The sequence below is a fragment of the Cupressus sempervirens genome, chromosome 2, assembly GCF_028749045.1.
Source record: "Cupressus sempervirens isolate cs-2001-9-10 chromosome 2, ASM2874904v1, whole genome shotgun sequence".
Lineage (NCBI taxonomy): Eukaryota > Viridiplantae > Streptophyta > Pinopsida > Cupressales > Cupressaceae > Cupressus > Cupressus sempervirens.
Genome location: NC_143119.1, coordinates 96,268,078 through 96,280,684, shown reverse-complemented (window position 1 = coordinate 96,280,684; position 12,607 = coordinate 96,268,078). Strand labels below are relative to the sequence as shown.

Here is a 12,607-nt window from a genome sequence, read left to right as displayed (position 1 = left end):
ATTTATTACTTTGGACTAGGCTTCATATTATAGCTATTGATCATGATGCATTTGTATTATCATTATAGCCGCCAATCATTGGGTTTGTATTTGTTATATTGTGTTTAGTTACGTTAAGGTAATGAAGATGTATGTATAAAAGACATGTTGATGAATAAACTATGACTCTTATCCTCTGAACATGTAAACATATATATACCAAGGAAGATCAAACTTGAAGATAAATACAATAAAATTTATCGGTGCATATACTTGGAGTTCATTTTTCATTGATATATTATTCATCGTTCATATTCAAATCTATCTAAATTATAGTCCATAACTGCAGATTTATATATTTGAAGCACTAATTATTATCACAATCTAAATCTTTTGGAAACCAACTTTCATAATCACATTTAACAATATGTACTTGCTATATTTAGCTGATAGTATTGAATTTGGTTAATTATTATTATCACAATCTATTATTCTCTTTTTGCATTTGATGTTGAATACTAGTTTTGTTATCATATTCAACATAGTTCAATAAAAAAAGATTCATTCTTTTGTATCAATTGTTAAAAGTTTTTAATAGAAGATATAAAATCTTTTATAAATTAAAATTAAGATTTCAATTAGAGACTTTTGAATCTCATAGCTAAAAGCTTTTAATGAATTACAAGAAAAATTCCATCAACTTTTGACATAGAAAGAGTATCATCCTTGATTTAAGTAAGAAAAAGATGTAGATGGTGCTATGGTTCTTGGTGGATGGGGACACCTAATATAAATAGCCAAAAGTTCCTTTTAAACGATATAATTTTTAACTATTAAATAAATTAAAGACTCCAACCTAAAAATTTGTACTTGTGCAAGGATAGCTAAACATACAATCTTCAATAGAATAAACTCTCATAAGTGATGGGCTATGGTCCTTGATTTAACAGGTCATGGAGATGGACTATGGTCCTTGATGGGTGGGGACACCCAATTTCTTGGTTTTCAGGATGGTCCCTACTAAAATGGGAGAAACAGTTCATGTAAACTATTCCATATACATATTTAGAACTAGTTTTGTGAGAAACCATAGGCTAAATCGAACTGTTTGTTTTCCAAACATCCTGCCCATTACAGGGAGATGTTGTAGGTCTGCCCACAACATGCTCTCGTGCTTCCACGCCCTCTCTTTACTTTAATAGTTTAATGCCTCGCCATTTGTGAAACAAATCAGACCTCAGATTAGTGCCCATTTATAGCATTCACTTTCTTATGCCCATCAAACAAGGCAAAAGTTGGCTTCCCAAAATACAAAGTTAATTGCTGTTTTCCCGAGGAGAAATCTCCCAACTAGTTCAAAGTCCAGCTAATGATGAAACACCACCCCAGAAAAATACATATACTAAATCAAAATTCAAACTTTCCAGCACAAAGTTCATTGGTTTGTGTTTTTAAATTCATATTAGTAGTACTTCAGATTACTGCGTTGGTCGTCTATAAAATTCTTCCATCTAAGTTTTGGGTCATATTCTGTAAATCGTAATTAGAATAAATAAGAGAGTTTAAGGAGATCATGTGAAATGGTTGATTGTTGATCAAGATACGAGAGATGATGTAAAATGATTGATTGTTGAACATGTTAGAGGTAGCTTAAAGATATGTAAAATATGGTTATAAGTCAAAGAGAGTTCTAGAAGATGTTTAATGAATGGTTTCTATTCAAGAAGGGAGAGAGAGTTTAAAGAAATGTGAATGGTTAGTTGTTGATCGAGACACGAGAGAGAGTTTAAGGAGATGTGAGTGGTTAGTTGATCGAGACACGAGAGAGAGCTTAAGAAGATGCAAAATGACTGATCGTTGATCAAGGCGTGAAAGAGAGCTTAAGGAGATGTAAATGGTCAATTGCTAATCAAGACACAAGTAACAGCTTAAGGAGAAGTGAAATAGTTGATTGTTGATCAATACGGGAGAGAGAGGTTAAGAAAATGTAAAATGATTGGTTGCCGATCAAGTTGTAAGGAAGAACATAATCAAGATGCAAGAGAGAGTTTAAGGATTGTAAAATGATTGGTTGCTGATCAAGACTTGAGAGAGAGCTCAAACACATGTAAATGGTCAATTGCTGATCAAGACGCTAGAGAGAGCTTAAGAAAATGTGTAATAGTTGATTGGTGATCAATATGGAGAGAGGTTAGGAAAACGTAAAATGAGTGGTTGTTGATCAAGATGTGCGAGAGAGCTTAAAGAGATGTAAATGGTCAATTGATGATCAAGAAGTAAGAAAGATGTAAAAATCTTTACACAATCTAATCCAGAAACATATCAATACATTTATGCAATAGATTGTGGAAATTTGATCTCTTTAAATAAGAAAGAGCTTAAGAAAATGTATAATAGTTGACTGCTGATCAAGTGGGAGAAGACTACTTAAAAAAATGTAAAATAATTGATTGCTAATCAAGAAAGAACATAAGAAAATATAATCAAAACACATTCAATACGGAATACAAATTCTGAAAGAAAAATCAATTTCAACATTAAAAAATAAACCATTGGTGGGTGTTTTGAGGCTTGATGAATAAATACGTTGGGAGACGGTCAAGCGGATCCCACGCTGGACTAGTAGTTGGAGTACAGTCATGATCAGTAGTTTGGTCTTTCATTAATGTAATATAGGCATTTTTGAGTACAACTAATTAATGATCACGCATGCCCAAAAGGAAAAAAACGAGCCCTTCTTCTCTGTCTGTCTTCATCTCTGCCATGTTTTTCACTATTACATACTGTTGATTACAAGGCACTTGTCGGTGACCATTGATTTTAGGCCTTCCTCTTTAACGCCTCTATTCAAATTACATGTTTATTTTCCTTCTCCCCACACTAGATTAAAAAACAACCAACGCTAGAGACAACAAACAAGTCAACTAAATCATAACAAATGTTTTGATATTCATGGGGAGGATCAAAAACAAAAGTAGGTTTTGAAGAGAGATTGGAAGGTATTGAGAGAATCAAAACTGTATGTTTCAAGGTATTGACTTGGATGTGGGGATTGGGATGGGAAAATAATGGTGATTGTATATTAGGGTTTTGGGCGGCCAGAGAGCGGTAAAACCGCCAGGCAAAGATGTAAGTGCAATTAATGAGGGTTCCATCACGTGGGCGTAGGCCCAGAAGGCCAACAAGTCATATACGGCCCTGATTAAAAACAAGTTTTGCCATTAATAAATATCAACAACAATGGTGGCACTCTGTAAAACTCAGGGCATTATCCACTGATATTAACCTCCCCTCCTCCTCTTCTGGTCTTGTTGTGACAGCAATGGCCTCTTGTTGGGGATTGAGTTTGTAAGGCAGGAGAGCTCATAAAAAGGTTTGTGGCTTTTTGTTTCTTCTCAGTGGGCTCCAGTACGGCACAGTGCTGGGGTTTTGTGAGCTTTTGGATACTTCCTGTCTTTTACTTTGGGATAGATTTTTTTGGGAACTTTCAGAGAATTGATCCTGAATTTTATGGCGGACAATGGTGAATTTGATAGAGGATTCATTGCTGGGTATGTGAGTGGATGATTGATTCAATTGAATAAGGTTTTGAGTAGGAAGAAACTAGAACAGAGACTTTGAGGATTGATTATTGGGTATGTGAGTGGATTGTGGATAATTGATTTGATTTAACAAGGTCTTGAAGGGGAATAAATTAGAACAAAGATTTCTCTGTAGACTTCTTGGCGGTGAAGAACTGTTGTCTTGGGCTGTATATTTTGAAACAAGGTTGTTTGTTTGTATTTATGGGTTTGTAGCTCTTGAAGGCAGTGTAATTATCAGCAGCTTTTTGAGCATTTGAGTTGTTTTCATGGCAGTTTGAAGGCCATGAAATGTGATGCAAAATCATAGGCAAAATTGTTTCTTTTTCTTTCAGTTGAGATCCGAAACATTTGGTTCATGGCTTGAAGACCATGAAATGTGATCTAAGGTCATCAGCAACCCTGTTTTGTTGAGTTGGGATCGGAGGTGTTTCAATGGTGGTTTGAAGCTCATGAAATGTGATGCAAAATCACAAACAAATTCGTTTCTTCTTCTTTCATTTGAGATCAGAACTACTTGTTTCCTGGCTTGAAGGCAACGAAGTATATGATCTAACACCATCTGCAACTCGTTTAGTTGATTTGGGATCAGAGCTGTTTCCATGGCGGTTTGAAGACCATGAAATGTGATGCAAAACCATAGACAAAATCGTTTCTTCTTATTTCAGTTTTGATCAGAAGCATTTGGATCCTGGCTTTGAGGCCATTAATACGATCTAACTTCATCAGCTACTCTGTTTTTGTTGAGTTGGCATCAGAGGTGCTTCCGTGGCACTTTGAAGGCCATGAAATGTGATGCAAAGTCGAGGACAAATTTGATCTAACATCATCAGAAACTCTGTTTTTGTTGAGTTGGGATCAGAGGTGCTTCAATGGTGGTTTGAAGGCCATGAAATGTGATGCAAATTAAGGACAACAAATTTGTTTCTTTCTCTTTCAGTTGAGATCACAAGTATCTAGATGGTTCATGGCTTGAATGCCATGAAATATGATCTAAAATCATCTGCAACTCTTTCTTTCTTGTCTGGGATCAGAAAAATGGTAGTTTTAGCAGCGTTTATGAAGATGGCATGGTGTAAAAGCAAGCTGCTGATCATTGTATTGCTGGTGGCGGCACAGTTGTGCATTCTAAACGGCACAGCCATGGGAATTAGAGATATGAACAATGTGAGGCAATGGCACAGCGACCGCCATGAATACCAGCAGCTCTACAACGAATTGCACAGTAAGAAACAGACAGAAAACTCCCCTCCTGCTTCCTCGTCAGTCGACAGCAATTTCTACGACAGTAAACGGAGAGTACCCAACTGCCCTGATCCTCTTCACAACAGGTAATTAGGCCTAATTCTGCAAGATTTGAGTTTTGTATACACACAAAATACAAAGAGTCGAAGTATATAGACAGGCTGGATTGATGATGTATGTTCTATGTTCATCCATTAATGGAAACCCTTGATGCTTACTAAAAATACATGACAGGGCAATGGAGCTTATTATTATTTGTTTATGCTCCATGGCGCTGTACTGTATTTTTGCACAACACCAGTAGGTAGATTCTTCTTACTCAGTTAAGATTTTAGATACTACTATTCATTTTACTGTACTTCGATTAATTAAGCTACCATGCGAGGTCCTGTAAATTCTTGTGTCGGAGAAATAAAATAGTAGAAGTAATTATACAGTAGCTCTCATGGAAAAAATTTGATTTTTGGAATCATTTGTGCATGTTTATTTTTTGTATACATCTATGTCTCAATCACATTTTAGAAATCCATCATCATGATGAAAAATGTGAGAGTATGATCTATCATCGCGAAGAAGAGGAAGTAGCTAAAGTTTCATTTCAAAATTGACTTTTAAATAGATTGAATAGAAACATGCTTTGAGGCTGATAAAATAATCAAGTACTTGTAGAAAAACTTTCATTTAAAATTTACTTTTAAATGGAGTATTTTTGTGTTGTCTTTTGAAGCACATTTTGATAATCATCATTGGAAAGAGGAGAGAAAAGTTATTTATCATTTTCCATTGTTTCAAGCATTCATTTTCAAGAAGAAAGGAGAATATTACATTGTTTTTTAATGAATGAACAAGAATTCATCATGAAGAACAGAGGAGAAAAATCTGTTCTCTTCACATCATTACAAGAATTGGACATTAAGAAGAGAAGAATCTATATTTTTGTATCGGCTCAAGAAGAATCCTTCATTTTTGCATCGTTTCGAGAAGAATCCATCATTTTTGCATTGTCTCAAAGATCATCCTCAAGAAGAGAAAAAAAAAAAACATTATTTTCGCATAATCTCAAAAATCTATTGTCAAGAGAAGAGGAGATTAATCCATTATTTTGCATCTCTGCAAGAGAGAATTTAGATCTATCTCAAAAATCTATTGTCAAGAGAAGAACTTAGATCATCTCAAAACTTTGTTGTCAAGAGAAGAAGAGAATAATACATTATTTTGCATTGCTTCAAGAATTTATAATCGACAAGAGAATTTGGATAATCTTAAAAATCCATTGTCAAGAGAAAACGAGATAAATTCATTAATTTTTGCATTGCACTAAGAATTTATAATCAACTTCCCCTAGAATCTATAATAACAAGAGAGGAGATAAAAGAAAAGACCCTGAAAAGAAGTCAAGAATCTATTATTTTTCACATTGTTTGACAAGCTTAATGAAAACCAAGTTCAAATTGCCTGCCATATACACACTGAATCTTATTTATTTATTTATTTTTTTCCATGAAGGTATAATGTTTTGCATTGTATTAACAGATTTGATCGAAATCAGCAGCAGACATTTTGAGGCTAATTAAATTTTAAAAAAAGAGGACCATGAATGAAGGAAATGGTGAAATCTATATAACCTAGGTGAATCCTGGGGATTAAGACAAGACGGTAAGTAAACAAAGGGACGTACGTAATAAAAAACAACTCGATGGAGACGCGCTTTGTTGTGGGGAAGCGTGTGGAAAATGTTTGAGAGCTTCTATACACATCACGGTCAAAGCGAAAAGCTTCAGCAGCCCGTGAACAGTTCGGTTTGGGACGGATACTCAATTAATATATGTCTGACGACTTGATGGATATACATTTAATATATGCGCTCGCCTGGTAAATCACGACGTCTCTGACATCAGCTGGAAAGTTGCATGCAACCATCATGCGAATGTCTTCCCATCTTTGTTTTATACTGCAGACCTCTTAAATATGAATACATGGGGAATTACATTTTTATTTTTTTCAAAATTTTCCCTTCTTTTTTGGGGAATAAGAATTTACTCACGGTATATTAATCATGCCATGTAATTATTATTATTATTATTTAATCAATGTAACGACCCTTCTTGTCGTCCTTTCTACTCTCATTTACATTGTCCTTGTCTGCAAAGGAAGATAATTGGGAAGGAATTTGTACAAAAACAAGACATGGAAAACCCATCATAATTATTAGGGGAAAAAGTTTTCTTAGTACATTTTTCAAATTTTCATTTAGTTTGTGTTTTATTTTCAGGAATTATTTGAGCAAGAGTATAGTTTGGTGTGAGTTTTAGTACATCTTTAATCATTCAAAACAAAAGAGAACTTTTAAAAGAATATATTTATTATAGATTTTATTATTATTTATATTATTTATGGATTTTTGTATTTTGATAGGATGTTTTTTAGATGAGGAGATAAGTGTAATATGTGTTAATATGAACATTATATGCTATTTGAATGACCCACTTCGTACTGGTGCTCCTATAATTAATTGTTTCACTCAATTAAAATGCCTCATGTTTACCATAATTATTAGGAAAAAAAGTTATGTAATAGTGATCTTGGTACATTTTTCAAAATTTCTGTATTATTTTGTTGAAATATTTGATCAAGAGTATAGTTTGATGTGGATTTTAGTACATCTTAATCATTAAAAACAAAAGATCACTTTTAAAAAGATACATTTATTATAGATTTTATTATTATTTATATTATTTTGTGGGTCTTTGTATTTTGATAGGATTTTTAAAGATGAGTAGATAAGTGTAACATGTGTCAATATGAAGAATATTATGTTTTAATGATGGTATGACCCACTTCATGTTGGTGCCCCAACAATTAATTGTGGTCACTCAATTAAAATTGCCTCATGGTAGTGTATCATATAGACCTTCAAATGGACTATATTCTCCCACATAAGGACAATAGTGGATGCATATAAAATTATAAATAGTTTAACCAAAAGAATGGAAAGTTGAGACATATTTGCCTAACATTCTCCCACATTTTAAGCATTGTATACTGGCGAAAATGAACCTTGCCAACATTGAAATTTCAAGTTGTCAGGGACCATGAGGCAAATTGACTCTCTATATCTTTTGAACTTATTTTTCATAGGCTTAATTAAGGGATTTACATGTGTCAAAGTATCAACATCATCCAACATCACTTCAAATCCCTACCATGTACCATGTCACAAACAAAATGGTATTGTGCATCAATGTACTTCATCCTTGCACGAACAAGAAGCTTCTTTGCTAAATAGATGACACTATAATTGTTTTGATTAAGTCAAAAAAGGTTTTGAAAGGACCCAAAACCTTTTACAAAGGACAAGAAAGATATAACTATGAGGATCTTAAAACAATTGCGGAAAACCACCTGACAAACTAGAGGGACACACCAGAGTTCCTAACAAAAGGGCAAACAACCCAAGAAGCCATAAACCATCAAGATTTACATTTTGGTCCAGTCTTTTGTGAACGTAAAGACATATCAAATGAAGGTTTGGAGGATTTTCCTTTTTATTGATGTCTAATCATCCTCCACCTTCCCAACAACCTTTTGCCAATCCCCACTAACCCCCAAAACCCTCGCAACAGGAGAAGCACCAGCAACGGTGTTTTGGACAGAGTCAGCAATAGAAAAAGGGATAGCATCAACATTTAGACTCAAAGCTGCCAAAGGGACAACAATTAAATCGACAAAAATAACAAGAAGCGACAGGTCAGAAACAAAAATCTGCTTCAAATTCATCGTAGGGACAACATTCAAATCATCAGAAACAACAACAAAATCCTCAGCCAAAGTGTCAGTATGAGAAGAGCTTTTCGACCCATCCACATCTGTGGATACTTTCTGAACTATATAGTGATCATCCTCAATCCCAACCACCAAGAAGGTGATTTCTTTGATCTAACCTTGTCAGAGGAGCATCACGTAGCAAGATGGCCGACCTTATGACATTTCCTACATCTAAAAGGAATACCCTCATAATCAAGAAGCCAAATCTAAGAACCATTGGAGAAGCCAACTTCAACAATACTGGGAGCCCCTTGGAGACATCCATCTCCACAAGGATGTGAGCATACGTTTTCCTATAAACATTGGAAGAAATCGAATCAACCAATATGAAATCCCCAATAGCATCCCCCACAGCCTCCAAGACGGAATCCTGCCAAAAGTGAAGGGGAAGATTTGACAACCGCACCCAAAGAGGCATCTTATTAAAGGTTTCAGTAGTCGGATTAAATGCCGGGTACCAAGGTTTGGCCATCAGGGGAAACCTTTCCTCCCAAGAGAAACCACGACACAGGATGACATTTCTATCATCAGCATTAGCAAATTTCACAATAAAAAACTCCTTGCTATAGGGTAAATCTGCACTACATCCAAAATGATTGGTTCCCAATATTTGGAGATCTAAGCATGCAAATTCGAAAGAGAGGGCCAAAAACCTCTAAAACGAAAAATAGCAGTCGTAGAAGAGTAATCCACCATATATGTATTGATCTCATCAACAATATCTTGTTCAAGATGAAGCACAAGTGGATTACTTACAAGAATAGGCTCAACCGACTGACTAACAGAAGGCACAGTCGAACGGATCCCCTTCCTCATAGGAGCAATATTATCTACCTCATAAGTAGCCACATCCACATACGAGAGAGCAGATTGAACAAGAGAAACATTCACAACATGAATAGTTGGAGCAATGAGTGCATGACCAACTCAAACCGCAATAGTTGCAACCGAAGGGCGAAAGGAATCAATGACACCAAGGGCAAAAGCCTGAGTAGTGATGGCGGGAGCAACTAGGGCATGAGCAATAGTCTGAACGGGAGGCTTCTGAGTCATTGTAGAAGCTAGAGCGACAAACACCAAAGCCTGGGCAAGAGTCTTCACGGGAGGAGTGAGAGTCTTCATTTCAAATTTTGAACTCTAAAACTTTGGGGGAAAAGTCCAGTCCTATACCCAAGGCCAACAGAGTAGGTAATTGGCACGAAAGTCCCGTAAGGGAAACTAGCCTACAGCCAATCTCCACTACGAAAGGTAGTTGAACCTATGACCTCAAGGAAGTAAACCTCAAAGCACATACCAACTCACCTACAAGTGGCGGCTATGACACTATAATTGTTACATAGAATTGTAATAGCTTATATCTCCATTACAACAATTGAATACACTGTCTTAATCCATATGTATTTCTCACATGCATGAGTAGACACCACAAAGCCTAATTTTGTAATGTAAAATATAGTACATATAGATTCATTTTCTCATTCAATTGAAGTCACGACCAAACATGTTGAAACTAATCCATTGGTGGATCTCTTTTTTGTTAACATCTTCAGACCAATAATGATTCCATAGAGACTCATTAAGTGTTAGTCTCCTACAAACTTATCATGATAGAATATGGAGCACTTTGATGTACATTGCAAATGTCGTAAGATCCTCTATACCACATTCCAATACACTCATCTAGAATTATCCATAAAATAACTAAGGACTCTCACCTAATAAGTAATATTGGGTCATTTGTAGACTGTGGAATAATCAAAATCCCAACTATATTATCATAAGCTAAGTTGGCCATATCCTCTATCTCACTTATAACTTTGTCCACACCAAAATAAGAACACATAGTGGTCTACAAGTTGACATGTTCACTTCAAAATTAATTTCACATACTTATTGTGGCCCAACTAAATATTTTTCTAGATCTATATCTTCTAATCTCCATCCTTGGGATTATTTTTTCTACCCCTAAGAATTAAATCTCAAATTACATGTTGAAAGGTAAGACTTCAACTCACAAATCATACCCTTTCTATTCTACAAACAAGTCATTGAAATATAATACAATAATTAGGAAGCAATTACTATCCATCTGTTAGATAACTAGGGGGTGGGGAGTAAATCAGTTATATCTAGTTATCCCACAATTCTTAAAAAATAATTAAGCACCAAATTAAACTTTATATACGTTCACAACACTAACTCGATAACCACATTCAACATCTCAATTCACACTTATAGTCTTTTTACTTTAAACTGTTAACTCGCTGTTTATGACTATACCGAATATTAGAATAATTATTTAGCTTATATTGAGTTGCAATATGAAACATAAAACATGAAATAAACTTTGTAACACGTAAGCAATCACACAATTCAACACATAAATTTTAATGTGGAAACCCTATGGAGGGAAAAAGCACAAAGGACTGACAACCCAAATAATTCACTCTTTTGAAGTGAGATCTATTAGGAGCCAACTTTGCAAAAGGTTTACATGCACATTTTTAGTGTGACCTAGTTAGAGGTTTTTAACCAAAGATAATCTAGACCTTCTCACTCCTTGACATTTCTAAAGAGTGACATGCTTTAAAGGACTTACAACCATCAATAATCAATCTTACCTTATAAGATTTCATAGATTGGTTAGGTCTAATCAATTAAGAGATTCTCTCTACTACAATGGCAACAAAGTAATAATCAAATGATTTATTTAGGTTTAGCACTACCTTGCTTTATCAAATCTCTATTTCACTCGGTCTTCTTCCTTTTGATCTTTGTCTGGTTGATTCACACTCTTTCTCTTTCACCTTGCACTTCCTCCGCTTAATCTTCCTTCCTCTATTCTGCTTGGTTTATCTTGTTCATCAGTGTCAATTGTAATTCATACTTAATCAACATTCAATCAACAATAAAAAATAGTCTCCATCATCTCCTTAGATAGTTAACTACGACCTTCCAGATCCTTCTAGATTTTGTTGCTTAATCACGATCGTAGATCTTCGATTCATTGTATTTAGACACTTGGAAAATATTACTTCCTTGAACTTTATGCTCATCTTCATCTTGCTTAAATCTCCTTCATCATATCTTCATCATATTTTCAGCCGTAGATCTTGTAATAAACTTTGACTTTAGTCTTTGAACTTCTCAAACATTCTTTATTTTCATCATAAGTTAGCCTCAAATCTCATATTTTTTAACTTGTTGTTCTAGCTCATGATGCACATTACCACTTTACTTGAGTAACAGTACGCTCGGTTAACACTAAACTCCATCTTTACTTTGCTAGGCGCTCGATTAATACTTTATTGCATCCCTTCTTACACCTGGTGTAACTGGTGTATCTTGGTGAATACATGAACTTCATTACAACTTTACACGATTACAAAATAATAAAACCAACATTACACTATTAGGGTCTGCCTCTTTCAAGTGCCCATTAAGTACCAATACTTATCAACTCTGTCATCATCACACTTTCTTCAAATCCTCTTCATTAATCAAATGATAACACTCTATTGATTTAACATAATGTCAAGCCAACTAAGACTTGACATAAATGACAACATAACAATTGACATAACTCCTTTACATGTACAATAATAGCATTCTCAGTTACATTATCAGTTGGGACTAACACCATCTTCTAATAGATGCAATCATCCAATTTAGACCTTAAAAAATAAAATCCCAACATAAAAGAATCATATCTTAGATAACAAATCATAAGAGGTTGCATTAGACCATACAAAGATTTCTTCAACTTGCAAAATATGCTATTTTGGTGCCTTTTTTAATATAATGTTGAACCATGACATATAAATATTGTCCTCCAAATAATTCGTTCACATCCATCTACTCACCTCTATGATTGAATGCTACTACAAAAGATAATATAATGTAAATGGATGTCATTTTAGCAAATTAGAAGAAAATCTCACCATAATTAATCATCTCAACTTGAAAATATCCTTTTG

The 12,607-nt window shown here is 34.6% G+C and overlaps 1 protein-coding gene across 2 annotated transcripts; it reads left to right on the top strand.

The window, feature by feature from the left end:
* The first annotated feature begins 2,899 nt into the window (after window positions 1-2,899).
* On the top strand, window positions 2,900-6,919 carry CLE27 (CLAVATA3/ESR-RELATED 27). Of its 2 annotated transcripts, XM_089812778.1 has the most exons (3): window positions 2,900-4,891; window positions 5,040-5,109; window positions 6,339-6,919. In XM_089812778.1, exons 1-2 carry the CDS (start codon window positions 4,521-4,523, stop codon window positions 5,107-5,109), a joined length of 441 nt encoding a protein of 146 aa, XP_089668904.1. In that variant the 5' UTR covers window positions 2,900-4,520; the 3' UTR covers window positions 6,339-6,919. The 2 variants fall into 2 exon arrangements, with proteins under 2 accessions (XP_089668904.1, XP_089668905.1); XM_089812779.1 differs by lacking the exon at window positions 5,040-5,109 and having other exon boundaries at window positions 2,906-4,891.
* Window positions 6,920-12,607: the final 5,688 nt, after the last annotated feature.